Here is a 17,463-nt window from a genome sequence, read left to right as displayed (position 1 = left end):
AATGGCACTGTGGAACAATCTCTTTATACTGTATTGGGGCAGTACCTCACCTGATGCTGTGGAGAATGGTGTGGCATGCCCTTTGTGACTGCAGAGTCTGCTTCTTTTGAATCATTCAATATGCCATTAGAATTTTTAAATAAAATACTAAATTGGTTGTATTCCCTATATTAAAAGTTACAGTAAAGTAGAGGACACTATGGGGCTTATTTACTAAAACTGGAGAGTACAAAATCTGTTGCAGCTCTGCATAGGAACCAATCAGCTTTCAGTTTTGTTTTGTCACAGCTTGATTGAACAAGGTGAAGTTAGAAGCTGATTGGCTACCATGCACAGCTGCACCAGATTTAGCACACTCCGGCCCAGATTCACATAGAACTGCGGCGGTGTAACGTATCGTAGATACGTTACACCGCCGCAAGTTTTCATCGCAAGTGCCTGATTCACCAAGCACTTGCATGAAAACTTACGCCTCCGGCGTAAGCCCGCGTAATTCAACGGGGCGTGTGCCATTTAAATTAGGCGCGCTCCCGCGCCGGACCTACTGCGCATGCTCCGTTTTGAAATTCCCGGCGTGCTTTGCGCGAAGTGACGTAATTTTTTCGAACTCAGACGTGCGTAGCGTACTTTCGTATTCCTGGACGTCTTACGCAAGCACAAAAACATTTTAAATTTCGACGCGGGAACGACGGCCATACTTTATACAGCACATACGTGGGCTGTGTAAAGTTAGGGCAGCTAAAACGACGACTAACTTTGCGACAGGAAACTAGACTAGCAGCGACGTAACGAACGCAAAAAAACGTCATGGATCACTGTAACTACTAATTTGCATACCCAACGCTGGTTTACGACGTAAACTCCCCCCAGCGGCGGCCGAGGTATTGCATCCTAAGATCCGACAGTGTAATTCAATTACACCTGTCGGATCTTAGGGCTAACTATGCGTAACTGATTCTATGAATCAGTCGCATAGTTAGGAAGACCCTAAAACAGAGATACAATGGCATATCAGGAGATACGCCGTCGTATCTCTTTTGTGAATCTGGCCCTCCAGTTTTAGTAAATCAACCTCTAACGTTTCTACTGGTGAATACCGGACTATTGCATTTTTATTGGAAGGATATGCACTCTTTGTTGTGATATGAATGTATGGACAGTTTACCTTGCTATAACAAGGATGATTGTGACATTTTGGGAATGGGTAAGGATCACATTAGTGATGAATGATTACTTGTTTACAAAGTTCATCAAAGTGGAGGTGCCTTTGGAGCATTGCTTACTCCTGTAATCACTTTTTTGATGTACTCTGGAATTTGTTAAGCTGAGTCAAGATTTAGATATAAAGTACAACAATGTATTAAAGGCATCTTAGAGTAGGATCAGGCAATGCATCTGCAAATGGAAAGATCAAACACCTTTAAAGAATTGCAAATTGCATTATCCACTTAGAGCCACTTTACAAATCTCACTTCAGTGTTGGAATACAGTGTACCTGTCCTGCCCCCCCAAGTCATGATATAACAGCTGTGACATCAAAAGCTAGTTTATGCAAGATGAATATGATGCATAATAAAGACACATTTTTCAAATGTATGAATCTGCTTACACATTTTTAGATAACAGTCTTATTAGTGACTGTGATAACCAGATTGGTTCTGGAAATCACAGAACTGCTTAACTTTTTTAAAGACACGTATATAAAAAAAAAAAAAAACATGGAAGAAAAATATAAGTTACAATCTCTTATAAACGTTTACATGTATCTAGTTCACATTTACAAAGTTCATTTGGGATTATTTAACCAAGTCTCAGAAAACATTATAAACATTTCCTATAATATAATTATTGCGGATTTCAAAACCACTGTATATCCTGCTTCTCCATATGCTTGTTTTATGGCTTAATGAAAAGTAATATTTCTTATTGGCAGAACAGCTGTCCTCAGAGGATATATAGAATGTCAAATTATTATTTAGTCATATATAACCGGTTCCAGCAAAGACTGATTATCTCTATTTCCCGAGAGCTCATGACTCTTCGTATCTTAATTTCCCCAGATATATCAGGTCCATAATCGTGCACACATCTTCTCTTCCTCTTCATTTTGTAAGATAAATTGTAACAATACTATTTAACTAATAAGTGTATCTCTTATAAATGAAGAATGTGCATTTGGAAAATAAATCCTTTACATCCTATAGGGAAATCAGAAAAGTTCTACATCTATTTCTGTCCCCATGAATGAGAAATGACCAAAGAAACAATTAAATAAGTATGCTTTCAACTTTTCCCACTTGTGACCTGCAAACATAAAAATAGAGGCTAGAAATATAAAATGCCAATAGATCTACTTTTTTTTTTATTTATTATGAAATATTTTTACTTAAGCATTATTCATTAAATAATTGACATTTTTTAACCGAGTCTGTCTGTATATGGATTGAAGTGTTTCATATAGTCAATTTGTATTTATTTTTTTAGATACAGAGGTGAGGGGTTACAACCACTGTCAGATTTAATATCACTATTTGTGTTTCTGATAGGAAGATTTACCTCTTCTGTTTGTCCTAGTGACCACTGTCACCAAGACAGGAGGTAATGGAAAATCAAAAGTTCCATAGTTATTGCCAGAACAGGAGGGGAGGTAAAAAATACCAATAACTAAATGTATTTGGGATGCTGTCATTTTGAATAGTTATCTACAGAGTAACATAAAATCTCAGTGGAATGAATACAAATAAATACAAATATTTACAATGTAAAAAAGAAAAAAAATCACATGCACATAGGAAACAACCTAAAATATTCCATGTACTGTATATCATATTCTTCTCTACATAGTTGTTGTATAGCTTTAAAATTATTTCAATAAAATGTTCACACAAAAGGACACTGCTAGCTACAAATGCCTTCCTGAATAGCATTCAATAAGACAATAAACAGTAAATTGCCATCCGAAAAGTGGTCACATACACTCATTTTTTTTGTTTAGCTCACAGGCTGTGACAACGTTGGAACTTACTTGAGAACAGGAATACTTACATTTCGAAGTTGGTCAAACGCAAACTTGAAGCCTTGCTTGTAGTCTGTTGTCCCTTTAGCTGTGATATTATTGACTGCTTCTTTCAGAACTTTTTTATTGCGGACATTTGCCTGGACAAGATGGTGGAAGCAGCTGACATCATGGGCATTGCTGTTAAACTAAAACAAAAAAATTATGTTGATGACTAAAGCAACTAATAAACCTAGATTCTTTATAAATAACACTCATGCAGTCACTGGCAAAACAGAACATGAAATTACGAAAGACATTGGCCCCAGCATATTTCTGTAGACCTGGACTAAAAACAGCAAAAAGGGCATCAGGGATTTTTAAATGTGCGTTAAAATTTTTGTAGTTGGCTGCATGAAATTATATCAAGTAAGCAGGACTCCTTTCAGTAGTTTGTGGTTAGCAATAACAGAAATACACTTCAGCATAAAAAAAAAAAAAAAATATTCATGGTTCCTGGAATTTGAGACTTTTAATTCATTTTCAGTTAAAGTAAAGCTTGACTTTTAAGTCTATGTATCTGCACTTTCATTGTTTTTTCTTTCCCACGTCATGTAACTTAGACAATGATAAATGTCAACAGGGAGAGTTTTTGCCCTTTCCAAATTTTTTTTTTGCTTTACAAGATAAAAGAGTTTCATTTTTATTATATAATCAAAATTTGAAGACATTCTTAACAGAACTTTGTGGAGAACATATCATTTCTGACAGGATAACACAGATACATATATTTGCATCTCTTTTTGTATAACTGCTAAAAACTATGCACTACAGGAATTGTTTTATTTCTCTCTCTAAAGTCTAAAATGTGTTTCTTTCTGTTAAAATACAGCTGCCGTACATATGCAGTGGTTAGAATTACCAAATACTTTCCTGTGTGGCCATGCTAACAGGTATCATCTTTCAATAATTATTTTATTTTTAATACATGGAAAATAGAAATAAAAACAATTACAATTTTGATCAATGATGCTTTAAAAATAACTGTCTCTACTTTAGTTAATATACCAATATAAAGATTCCTGTTTTAATGTATGTGTTAGCTAATTTTAGCTGAGTCAAATCTGACTATAAATCTACAATCACGTGGATTAAAATAAAGATTGTTATCCTAATGTTAAACCTTTTGTACAAATGTCACTCTCTTGCTTGGCCAAATATACATTAGCTGTCATTTGGTGGTACTTAATCACATTTGTTTTTATATATTGTTTTACTATATATAGAAAAGAATAAAAAAAAAAAACAGTTTCTCCTAATCTCTGCTCTAAAAGTTGGCAAACAAATAATCTTTCTTCAAAAATGTAGGACAACGTGAACATGATAATTTTTTGGGGAAAAATAACCCAAATCAGTGTATATTATTAAGTCGGTGTGAAAATTATAGAGTCTACAATCTATATATCTGAGATTTATTAAACCTGATGTTCTGACTGATCTAATTTCTTGACAACTAAAAGGCCAGGACAGTATAAATACCCCCCACATTACCCCTTTTTGGAAAGTAGACAGTCCAATGTATTTATTAAATGGCATGGTGATTTTTTTTTTTTTTTACGTTGTCATTTTTTGCCACAGATGTTTGGAATATTTTTTATTTTTCTATAAAAAGTTGTAATTTTAACAATATTTTTCCAAAACACAGCATGAGCAAACTTACAGTTACACTTTAAAACACATTTCCCAACTCCTCCAATGTATGGGGATACCCCACATGTGAGACTTTTTTGCTGTTGAGATGCAAGCAAAATCCGAAGAGGCACCTTCAGATTTTCAAGAGGCATGCATTTTGATTCTAATTTCCTGACTACCTATCACAATTCTTCAGACCCTGAAGTGCCAGGACAGGAGAAACACCCCAAAACATGACACATTTTGCAAAGAAGATCCTCTCTCATATTTAATAAGTGGCATTGTAAGTTTCTTGAAGATCATGTTTTTTTGCTTAAAGTTTCTCAAGAATGAAGAAAGAAAAAGAAAATGCATTTACATACAGTTGTCAATAAATAGGATATGTCTCACACAAATAATGGGCATATGTGGGATTACACCCCAAAACACATTCTGCTATTCCTCGTTAGTATAAACACCCACAAAATGACTACATTTTGGAGAGTAAACACCTCAAAGCATTTTCAGAGGCATGGGTTTTTTTTTTTGAAGATGTCATGTTTCCTGCCATAAGCTTTTGGAAAATGTAGAAAGAAAATTGAAATTGTATTTTGTTTTACAAAAAATTTGAAATTAATAAGACATTTCTACCACACATCATGGGCATACTTAGATTTAAATGCCAAAACATATTCTCATACTACTCTTGAGTAAGGGGATAGCACATATGTGTGGCTTTCTTGGAGCCTATCTGCATAGAAGGGCCCAAATCCAAGTAAGCACCTTCAGGCTTTTAAGGGGCATAAATTACGCATCTAATTTCCTAACTAGTTATTACTTTTTTGGAGGCCCTTGGGAACCAGGACAGTAGAAACACTTACAAAATTACAACATTTTGAAGTGTATACACCTGAAACACCCCAAGGTATTTTTTAAGAGGCATGTTAAGTCTTTTGACTATTTTATTTTTTGGAAAACGTGGAAAGAATTTTTAGTTTTGTACACGACCACAATTTTCTACCATATTTATAACACACATCATGGGCATATTTATAGTTTCACACAAAATCTTATTCTGCTACTTCTCCTGTATCAAAAACAGTGTACTGTAATGCTTGCCTCTGTACGAGTGGTCAGGGAGTTTTGCTTAGTGTAGCGTCACCTATAGCTATACTAGTTCCTATAAGCCCAGCAAGCCTAGTCAATTGATACATGGCTGACCCCAGATGTGACATGTTCACTGGCCAGTAAGTAAAGAAAGGTTGAACAAAAGATGAACAAAAGAGTCCCTGTGCCTCCAGGAATGAGTTGTTCGCAGGTGATGGCTGGGACTGGTCTCTCAGAGGAACATTTGCTGACTTACACTGGTCTGGTGACACTGGGACCATGAGAGCAAAACACACAGCGAAGACTGCAGAATGCAACCTTTGTTTACAACTGTGACCGCTGTGATTGTTAACAGTGATCACATGGTACAGAGCCAATTTCATTGGCCCTGGACCCCAATGTTTCTCAACTCCATCCTTAAGTGACTCCAACCGGTCATGTTTTCAGGCGTTCCATTATTTTGCACAGGTGATTTCATCAGTTTCACTGCCTTATTAATTACTACAGCTGTCTGAAGTAAATTCGGAAAACATGTCCCCTAGTGGGAGGATGTTTTAATAAACCCCCCACATACAGGAGTGAGTCATCCAATCATTTATATACAGTAAAGCGCCCAGACGACAAACGATTAAAGAATATACATTCACTTACTTTGTAAATTACTTTAGCATGTGCCAGTTTTGTCAAAACAGGTACAATACATGCTAAAGAATTTTGAAAATTACGTCATGGTAAATTCTTGAATTTTTTATTGCTTTTTATATATTACTACATATACTAATGTAGCGCTGACATTCTTGTATATTGATGTGTGTTTGCATACTTTAATACAACGTCTATGGACATTGCTATGTTTAAGTATTTGGAGCCATCTAGTGACCAAATACTGGTAATGCAGAGAGAGATGTTTTGTTTAGTATTTTGGTTGCCTTGGAGACGAGGAGAGACCCAAATACTGGTAATGCAGAGAGATGTTTTGGGTGGAGGATTTTGGTTGCCTTGGAGACGAGGGGAGACAGGAGTGAAAACAAAAGCCTTCTGGAGGTGGATGCCAAGCTGCTGGGGAGCGAAAGGCTGAGCTCGGAGAGCTAGAGGACAGTGGCCGGATTGCAGAGACCAAGAGACACTCATCCGAGCATCAGCGAACCGGATCCATCCAGCGGAGCTGAACATAGCTGACGGAGAAGCAAGTTGCAGTCACAGGACCCTGAACAAAAGTTACTACCCGGAGCTCCGATCCAGTGGGTGAGCGGGTCACGACCCACAGTTAGACTCATATACAGGCCTCACTGAGATTTATAGTTCCACAGAGGAGCAGAGGAACTGAAATTGAGAAAGCTTGAGGCCTATCTAATTTGACATTTCAAGCGATTTTAAAATAGTTGTTGCAGTTACACCAGGAGCATTTTCACTTCAATTTGACTCATCAAAACTGTGGATTACAAATCACTTTAGTTAGCGAAGAAAAGAAGATCCAAGACCAAGTACTTTAAGTGAGATCTCACGCATAGCTAATAAAGTAGGGGGAGCTCCCAGGTATAAAATGTTTATGTATACTGTTTTCAAATAGCTTATGTTTAAATCAATTGTGCTGTCGTCTTACGTTGGGATGACAGCACAATTACTGTAATCACTTATTTGCATATTTCACAGTAAAATATATCTCTGGTTAAGTATCCAGTTGTTGTGGCGTACTGTTTTTCTCACTCCAAATGCAGTCAGTGGATCCTGGGGTTATAATACAGGTATTTTGTATTGTCTTACATTGTATTGTATTGCATTGCATCACAGCTGTGCCAAGGGGATTGAGCCAAGTTAGTGGGGTTTATTAGTAGAGTGCAGGCCCAAATTAAACCAGCAGCTCCTTCGGGGGTCAGTGCTACACGTGGGGGCTCGTCCGGGATTCCTGTCACTCTACAAGCAAGCCCGCCCCTTCACGCTATCATGGACCCCATCAAAGTAGTCCAATGGTGCGAAGCAGAAGGGACAAGCTCAGAAGCGAGCGTGGTCATTGAACTTCCAGGGAGCGACTGGGGAAAGAAACAAATTAAAGAGGTGGTACAAGCATTGTCCCCGGACAGTAAGGCTTACGTGGTCGCAGTGAAACCCGATCCTGGGACCGACTGCACCTATGCACTGATAGAGTGGGAACGGGATGTCCCTGAAAACTTCCACGGTGCCAGTATAAAATTGTCCGAAAAGACAGAGTTCCATCTGACACACCCCAGCAAACATGAAGGGCGCTCTCCCAGTCAAAAGCAGTTAGAACCTTTAGACAGGAAAGCAGAGGCTGCTGTTAAATCACTGGCAGAACGACAGCTGGCTGATCTGAAGCGACAGTACTGTAACATACAGGAGAGGTTTCAGGAGACCTCCAGTATGATAGCTGAACGCATTAATGGGTTATGTGTCATTTTGGAGGACCAGAAAGATGGCCAGATAACGCCCAACACTGGGAAGGTACTGAAGAAACGCACCCAGGGCCGCTTGCAGGAAGTAACCATCCGGAAGGATTTCCACATTGACGGCCAGATAGGAGAAAGAGGGCAGAAGGACAAACTGTCCTACACCAGCCTCCTACACCAAATAGAGTTGGGGCTACAGAAAGGATATCTGGAATCGGAAATTAGAGAGGCTGTAATCCATGCCATCAGCCCAGGTTCAAGTGTTAGGGGCATGTTGGAGAGGAAGAGTGGATTGACCTTGAACCAGCTAAAGAGGATACTGAAAAGCTATTATGAGGAGGAAGATGCCACTGAGCTGTTTCATCGACTGATAAATATGACACAGGATAATAGAGAGACTCCTCAGAACTTCCTATTTCGGGCCATTGAGCTCAAGGACCGCCTGCTGTTCACATCAAAGGAAGAAGGAAATGGAGAGCATTTTGGAGCCGAGCTAGTTAGGAGGAAATTTAGGAGATCTGTGACTACGGGATTGAGGAGTGACTATATCAAGCTACAACTGAAGCAATATTTGGAAGATCCCTCAACTCCGGATGAGGTCCTCATTGAGAAAGTGAATGAAGCGGATAAAATGGAGATTGAGAGGGACCAAAAACAGGGGAAACTTCAACCTCCTAGCACCACAAGTGCTAAAATACAGCAGATAGGTGTCCCCTCAGACACTCAGGAACTTAATGTATTGGCAACAAGCGTTGAACAGGGATCATGGCTTTCACCTATTCACCACCTACCCATAGGTCAGACTGAACTGGAGAAGCTGTTCCAAACCCAGAAAGAAATACTGGAGATGATGACCATGTTGATGATTCGTCTGGTGAAACCCCAGACAGAAGAAGTCCTGCCACTCAAGGCTCCAGAGACTCCTACCATTAATCATCCTATGAAACAAACACAGAGAGTCTGCTTCAAATGTGGAGGAGTAGGACATCTCAGGCGAGTGTGCCCAAGCCCAGTAACTGAAACAAAATCCAAACAACTGGGGGAAAAACTTCAGAGGGCCCCAGTGAAGGAGTCAACTGGGCGCCCGGTCGCAATAGCAAACTCCACACCGACTCATATACCCCTGACCACTGAGGTCACCAACAAGCCAGGAGGGAAAAGAGAGAGACCCCCAAAACCAAAGGTGAAGGTACAAGCCACCAGGCAGGTCAAAGGTACTGCAATCAGTGGATTTCCCCCCAAGCTAGTGGGACCCTCCCCAATTGTTCCCATCCAAGTAGAGGAGATTTATACGAAAGCCCTGCTGGACACTGGAGCCCAAGTAACCTTGCTCTACAGGGATTTCTATGACAGACATCTCAAGCACCTGCCGTTACAGAAATTGGAGGAACTAGAGATATGGGGATTAGGCACCCCGAACTTCCCATATGATGGTTACCTGCCGGTCAGACTCACCTTCGACCCAAGTACAGCAGGAGAGGCTGAGACTTTTGACACCTTGGCCATAGTGTGCCCTCGTCCCCCAGGGGCTGACAAAAATTCCCTCATCATTGGGACGAACACTGACTTGGTGAGGAGGCTACTTGCACCGCTTGTGCTGCAGAAGGGGACCCTCCCCACTAAAATACATCCAATGTTGGCCCAGACATACCGAGACCTTAGACAGGAGGAAGAGGCTCCTGAAGAGGGAGTGGGAAAAATCTGGCTCCTGGATAGGGAAAAGAGGTTAGTCCAGCCAGGTGAAGTAGTCTGCCTGAGAGCCTCCGTCAAGTTAAGCTGGAAAAAAACAGGACCTTTCATTGTCCTTGAAAATACAAGCAGGAAGAAAAAAAGGGGTTAGAACTTATCCCTGAAGTATTGCCCACCAGGGCATTGAAGAGGACTCACGGCAAAGTTCCAGTCAGTGTCCGCAACACAGCAGCTGTGCCAGTTAGGGTGCCAGCCAGACTACTGTTAGGACAGGTCAGCCCAGCAACTCCAGTCGCAGCATGTGGTTCGACGGAAGGACCAGCAGCAGAAATCCCTGTAGAAGAATTCTGCCCAAAGAATACGCCTCTTACTCCTGCATGGAGAGAAAGAGCTAAAGCCCAACTTCTGAGATGGAGGGCAGCTTTCTCAAAAAGTGAATTTGATGTGGGTTTGGCAAAGAGTGCCACCCACCGAATTCGACTGGAGGAAGACAAGCCGTTTCGTGAAAGGGTTAGGCGAATCCCATTGGGAGATCTGGAAGATTTGAGGGAACAACTGGCTGAACTCAAGAGGACTGGCATTATCCGGGAGTCCAGGAGTCCTTATGCCTCCCCAATAGTGGTGGTCAGGAAGAAGAACGGGTCCCTACGCCTATGTATCGATTACAGGACCCTGAACCGGAGGACCATTCCTGACCAGTACACCACACCTCGGATAGAGGATGCTCTGCAGAGCCTGTCGGGAGCAAAGTGGTTCAGTGTGCTGGACTTAAAGAGTGGGTATTATCAGATCCCCATGTGCCCTGAAGACAAAGAGAAGACCGCTTTTATCACCCCAGTCGGATTCTTTGAGTTCAACCGAATGCCGCAAGGCCTGTCTGGGGCCCCAGCAACGTTCCAGAGGTTGATGGAAAAAACAGTGGGTGACATGAACCTACTTGAAGTACTAGTTTACCTGGATGACGTCATAGTATTTGGAAGAACGTTGGAAGAGCACGAAGAACGCCTGGAGAAGGTCCTGAAGAGACTTCATGATGAAGGTCTGAAGCTCTCTATGGAAAAATGCCAGTTCTACCAGCCCTCAGTGAATTACCTGGGACACATTGTGTCTGAAGAGGGAGTGGCAACCGATCCCAAGAAGTTAGAAGCTGTCACTTCTTGGCCAAGGCCCACCAACGTGACTGAACTCAGGTCATTCTTAGGCTTCTGTTCGTACTACAGAAGGTTCGTGGAGGGGTTCGCTAAAATAGCCCACCCACTCACTGAGCTCCTGAAGAAACAGGAAGAAGTTAGTGTAAGCCCAGATCAGTCAAGGAAGCCAAAAGAAGGGCCCAGAAGGAAGAAAGAGTCCATCCAGGACCAGTGGACTCCAGGATGTGAGGAAGCCTTCAGACAATTGAAGTGGAGCCTTACCACTGCTCCGGTTTTGGCCTATGCAGACCCTGCCAAACCATACGAGTTGCATGTGGATGCCAGCCATGACGGACTGGGAGGAGTGCTCTATCAAGATCATGAAGGGCATCTGCAGCCGATCGCCTATGTGAGCAGAAGTTTGATTCCTGCCGAAAGAAACTATCCGACTCACAAGCTTGAATTTCTGGCTCTGAAGTGGGCAGTGGTAGACAAGTTGAAGGATTACCTTTATGGGGCTGAATTTGTGGTAAAGACGGACAACAACCCCCTCACATACCTGCTCACCACTGCAAAGCTGGACGCCACCGGTCACAGGTGGCTAGCTGCTCTCTCGGCATTTACCTTCAGCCTGAAGTACAGACCAGGGGTTGGTAATCGAGATGCGGATGCTCTATCAAGAAGGCCTCATGACCCCCGAAATCCATCAGAAGACTGGACTCAACTTACTCCAGAGGGGGTAAGAGCCCTTTGTGAAGGGACAAGTCTACATGGTAGAGGTGGGGCCAGAGCTGAAGAAGTGGGAGTATCCTCAGCGGGAGTACCCAGGTGCTATTGCAACGTCTCCCAGGTTGTACAAGAGGGTCTCCCCAAGCTATCCAGAAAGGATCTCAGGAGAGATCAGGAGGAAGATCCACTGTGTGGGCTGGTGCTGAAGGCATTGGAACATCAACAGTCTGATGTGCTGCAGAAGAGCCCCAAGAAGGAAGCCCGGCTGATACTGAAAGAATGGGATCGGTTGCAGTTGCAACAAGGGGTGGTCTACCGAAGGGGCCCCTCTGATGATCCAGAAGCAAAGTGGCAGCTGCTCTTGCCGGAAAAGCACAGAGAGAGGGTACTGATTGCTTTACACGATCATCATGGTCATTTGGGAGCCGAGGGGACTTTCCAACTAGTAAGGGACAGGTTCTACTGGCCTCACATGAGGAAAGAAGTGGAGAGTTACTGTCATTCCTGCCTCAGGTGTATACAACGAAAGACATTGCCCCAGAGGGCTGCCCCAATGGGCCATTTGGAGAGCCAGGGACCAATGGACCTGGTCTGCATAGACTTTCTTTGTTTGGAATCCGATCTGAGTGGGCAGGGGGACATCTTGGTGGTAACAGATCACTTTACCCGTTATGCCCAAGCATTTCCTACTAGAGACCAGCAAGCAACCACAGTAGCAAAGACTCTCGTGGAAAAGTTCTTCGTCCATTATGGCTTACCTCAACGGATACATTCGGACCAAGGAAGGGACTTTGAGAGCAAATTAATAAAAAGACTGTTGGATCTACTAGGCATACAAAAGTCCAGGACTACTCCTTATCACCCACAAGGGGACCCTCAACCGGAAAGGTTCAACAGGACTCTCCTGAATATGTTGGGGACGTTGACTGCGGAACAGAAACCCCATTGGAGTAAACACATTACTGCACTGGTTCATGCCTACAACAGTACCAAAAGTGACGCCACTGGGTATTCACCTTACAGATTGATGTTCGGCCGTGAAGCCCGATTACCAGTCGACCTGGCTTTTGGTTCCTCCTTGGATCACACATCAGAGACCTCCCATAGAGGGTATGTGGATAGGCTGCGGAGGAGCCTGAAGATAGCTTACGAGCAGGCTCAAGCCACCTCGAACTCCAGAGTCAACAGGAACAAGAGAAACTTTGACCTGAAAGTAAGAGTTCAGGATCTTCAACCAGGTGACCGGGTTTTGCTGAGGAATCTAGGCATCCCAGGCAAGCATAAGTTGGCTGATCGTTGGAGATCACAGCCTTATGTTGTGTGTAGGAAGCTTCCAGGGCTCCCAGTGTATGAAATCAAGCCAGAAGGAAACACTGGGCCAATAAAAACCTGGCATCGGAATCACCTTTTACCTCTCACTGAGGCAGTCAGGATAAGCACAGAGGAGGAATTCCCATCCACATCCACAGATGTGTGTAGGCCAATAACCAGATCTCAGCCTGCACCCTCTACAGATGAAGATGAGGAAGTGGAGATGAGTTGGCTGTGGCCTCCGGAAATTTCAGAAAAAGATGCTGATATCTCTTCAGAAGTAGAGGAGGATAATAACGGAACTCTCAGGGCAGAGGCCCCAGAATTTGTGCCGGCAACTCATCTTGCAGAAGAGCCCAGTATTCTTATTTACTCTCCATTTTTAGTCACTGAGAGGAGGGATGACGACATTTGTCAAAAAGGAATGGATACCCCGAAAGTGCAAAGAGCAAAGAGAGACATTCGCCCACCACGCAGACTGACTTATGATACATTGGGCGAATGCTCTGAAGCATCTCAGTTTGTCAGCAAAAGAAACCTTGAACTGTCTGGTCCCTCTACTTTTGATTCAGTAAGGGACAACCCCACCTCACCCCTTGGCACATCTGTACCAGACACAGTAGTATCAGCTGTGAGTGCACAGGATAGCTCCCCATCATATGACAATTGGTGGGAAGCTCCTCTGTCTGTATTGTATAACCGTATAGAGGCTAAAATGCAGAATAGAGTTAGCAATTTGAACCTCTTTGGAGGACCAAAGAGATAAAGTAGGGGGAGTGTGTAGCGCTGACATTCTTGTATATTGATGTGTGTTTGCATACTTTAATACAACGTCTATGGACATTGCTATGTTTAAGTATTTGGAGCCATCTAGTGACCAAATACTGGTAATGCAGAGAGATGTTTTGTTTAGTATTTTGGTTGCCTTGGAGACGAGGAGAGACCCAAATACTGGTAATGCAGAGAGATGTTTTGGGTGGAGGATTTTGGTTGCCTTGGAGACGAGGGGAGACAGGAGTGAAAACAAAAGCCTTCTGGAGGTGGATGCCGAGCTGCTGGGGAGCGAAAGTCTGAGCTCGGAGAGCTAGAGGACAGTGGCCGGATTGCAGAGACCGAGAGACACTCATCCGAGCATCAGCGAACCGGATCCATCCAGCGGAGCTGAACATAGCTGACGGAGAAGCAAGTTGCAGTCACAGGACCCTGAACAAAAGTTACTACCCGGAGCTCCGATCCAGTGGGTGAGCGGGTCACGACCCAAAGTTTACACACAGTTAGACTCATATACAGGCCTCACTGAGATTTATAGTTCCACAGAGGAGCAGAGGAACTGAAACTGAGAAAGCTTGAGGCCTATCTAATTTGACATTTCAAGCGATTTTAAAATAGTTGTTGCAGTTACACCAGGAGCATTTTCACTTCAATTTGACTCATCAAAACTGTGGATTACAAATCACTTTAGCTAGCGAAGAAAAGAAGATCCAAGACCAAGTACTTTAAGTGAGATCTCACGCATAGCTAATAAAGTAGGGGGAGCTCCCAGGTATAAAATGTTTATGTATACTGTTTTCAAATAGCTTATGTTTAAATCAATTGTGCTGTCGTCTTACGTTGGGATGACAGCACAATTATTGTAATCACTTATTTGCATATTTCACAGTAAAATATATCTCTGGTTAAGTATCCAGTTGTTGTGGCGTACTGTTTTTTCTCACTCCAAATGCAGTCAGTGGATCCTGGGGTTATAATACAGGTATTTTGTATTGTCTTACATTGTATTGTATTGCATTGCATCACAGCTGTGCCAAGGGGATTGAGCCAAGTTAGTGGGGTTAATTAGTAGAGTGCAGGCCCAAATTAAACCAGCAGCTCCTTCGGGGGTCAGTGCTACACTAATAAACAATTCCCATAGTAATAGTAAAACAAAAACAAAAACAAAAGACACAACAGGGTTAAATGGAGGTTGAGTTAATTAGAAACAAATCCTTAAAGAAAAAACAAAACAAAGAAAAAACAAAAAAACCTTAGTAGAATAATGAGCAAAATATCATTTTCAGATTGAGGAGAGTTTCAGTCACTGCATTTATCATATATATAACATAATTTAGGCAGCTGTACAAGTCTACATATTCCCAGGTTCTAAAACTGCATAAACAGTTAAGCACTTAAGCACACCTTAAAACCATATTATTTTAATCGTGTTTAGGTGACTTGCAGTAATTTATCTCAAATTATCCAATTGCCTGAGCAACATAATTTAGATAATTTATATTAATTACTGACCTGCTGACAATGTGCAATTTAGCTGAGCTGGAAAAACATTAGATAAATGTGGTAAATAAATTGCTATATTTGTATGTAAGAAACCCTTGTGTTGCCTTTTCTAGCTTCAAAGAAAGAAATGCCTAAGAACAAGTAAACAAATGCTGTAACACTCACAGCAGTGACACTTTATGAGCTGTTGAAGAAAATCCTATTGTGTTCTATAATTGTAAAACAGTTTTGTATTGATTTATTTTGCAAGCTCTTAATCAGAGGAAGATGTGCTGTTAATTGCATACTCCAAACTTAAAAGTAAGGGTATACAAATTGTATAATAATAAGATAGTTGTTATTATAATTATTGAACAATAAGAAAAACATTAGTGCATTGTGATTAGCATATACTCTTCATCCAAACTTTAAAAAAAAATTGAAAACCTCCAAAAAAATCTCTGAAGTCAATAGAAATCTAAAACAGGCTCCAGAAAAGTATGTATTACAGAGCAGAAAAAAAAGAGAAATTATGCAAAATGGCATGGGAAGCTCCTGACAGCGCTGCCTGCTGATGATGGGGCCAAAAAAACAGCCTGAGCCACTTACTAAAAATAATTATTTCGGGCATACTGACATACTGAGACCCCTTTCACATTGAGGCACTAGAATTAGCACCTGTAAAGCACCTGAAAACTGCCTCCCATTCATTACAATGGGTACTTTCACACCTGGGCGGTGCGCTTGCGAGACGTTCGTAAAAGTTGGGGACGGGTTGGGAGCACTGTATACAGCGCTCCCAAAACGCCCCTGCCCATTGCAATGATTTGGCAACGCTTCCGAAGCTTAACAATTACCAAGAATACCAAGGTATTTCTTTAATTTGTAGTGATTTCCTCTCGCTTCCTGTTTTGACTATAGGACAGGAAGACAGGAAGTGAAGGTATAAGTGTTCCTATAGTTCTACTATAACCACCGCCTGAGCCTTTTCTGGCACTTTTTGTTCACATGTAACAATCAGTATTTTTTTACACATACAGTATAATAGTTGTTCCACAGGACTGTCCTAAACCTTTGCATACCAAATACAAATCTGTACATATACCTCTATAAGTATAAAAAAATATATATATATATATATATATATATATATATATATATATATATATATATATATATATATATATATATATATATATATACTGCTAAAATATAAATATCTTAAGTGATTCATCACTAATTCTAATTCTTTAAAATAAAGTGCTTCACTGAAAAAACAAGTGCTCCAGTGCATAAATAACTTCTTAGTGCTTCAGGCGCTTCATGCAACACTCTGTGCTCCTACACATTCACCAGATATATTGACCTCATGCTTTTTTGCACAAAAGAAAAAACACGCTTGTGGATTTTACCCTCCCGGGTCATGGCAGCAATGTTCAGCTTCTCCTCCACCTCTATCTTCTCCTCCACAATTCTTCTCTCCCCGTGTTCTTTGTTCATCTTTTGCGGACTTGTATGCCCAAATACCAGATAAGGGAACAAGACGGGGAACCCGCATTGTGTAATACCATTTTATTTATTATATAGGAGTTAAAAACGCAGCCATTGCACTCACGTGTAAATGGTATAAAAATTGTTAATAGACCCGGAAGCACTGCAGCTGTGTTACACAGGCCACACATGGCGTCACCGGATGTCCCGCCCAACCTGTTTTTTTTTTTTATACTGCATGGAGCGCTTTATGTTGAAGGAATAGAATTGGTAATGAATCACTTAAGACTGGGGCTAATCTTTTTTTATATTTTAGCAGCATTTTGGATTTACAGAGAAAGTCTGGTGCTAGAATTACTTCCCATGATCTGATGTTTTTGACGATCGCTGTTTGCGTGCGCACAGAAGAACATGGGCATTTTTCTTTTTTTTTTCTTATGTTATTTGTGTTACCTTCAATTCCTGTCCCATTGCCACAACAGGAAGTGAGAGGAAATCCCTGCAATTTAAGGGAATCTTGGGGCCCCTCAGGTCACCAGAACTAGTGTCCCCATTCCCTTCTATTACTTTCAGGGGTTATTTTCACTTTCAATGATAATGGTAAACAGGACAAATACAGAGGGTACAAGCAAACGGCAGTTGCCCCATCCTATAACTGGCCTTAACAGCAAGAAGCACATGA

General features: G+C 41.5%; 1 protein-coding gene across 8 annotated transcripts in view; it reads right to left on the bottom strand.

Annotated features, from left to right (window-relative positions):
- Positions 1–17,463, bottom strand: part of CACNA2D1 (calcium voltage-gated channel auxiliary subunit alpha2delta 1) — an 856,738-nt gene that overhangs the window by 196,736 nt on the left and 642,539 nt on the right. For all 8 annotated transcript variants that reach the window (XM_040343442.1, XM_040343444.1, XM_040343443.1 and 5 more), the window contains one exon: positions 3,046–3,204. In XM_040343442.1, coding sequence (XP_040199376.1) covers positions 3,046–3,204 — 159 coding nt within the window. The remainder of the gene's footprint in view (positions 1–3,045; positions 3,205–17,463) is intronic.

The sequence above is a fragment of the Rana temporaria genome, chromosome 3 (genome assembly GCF_905171775.1).
Source record: "Rana temporaria chromosome 3, aRanTem1.1, whole genome shotgun sequence".
NCBI classification, from domain to species: domain Eukaryota; kingdom Metazoa; phylum Chordata; class Amphibia; order Anura; family Ranidae; genus Rana; species Rana temporaria.
Note: the sequence above shows the minus strand (reverse complement) of the source record. Positions and strands in the feature narration are given on the sequence as shown.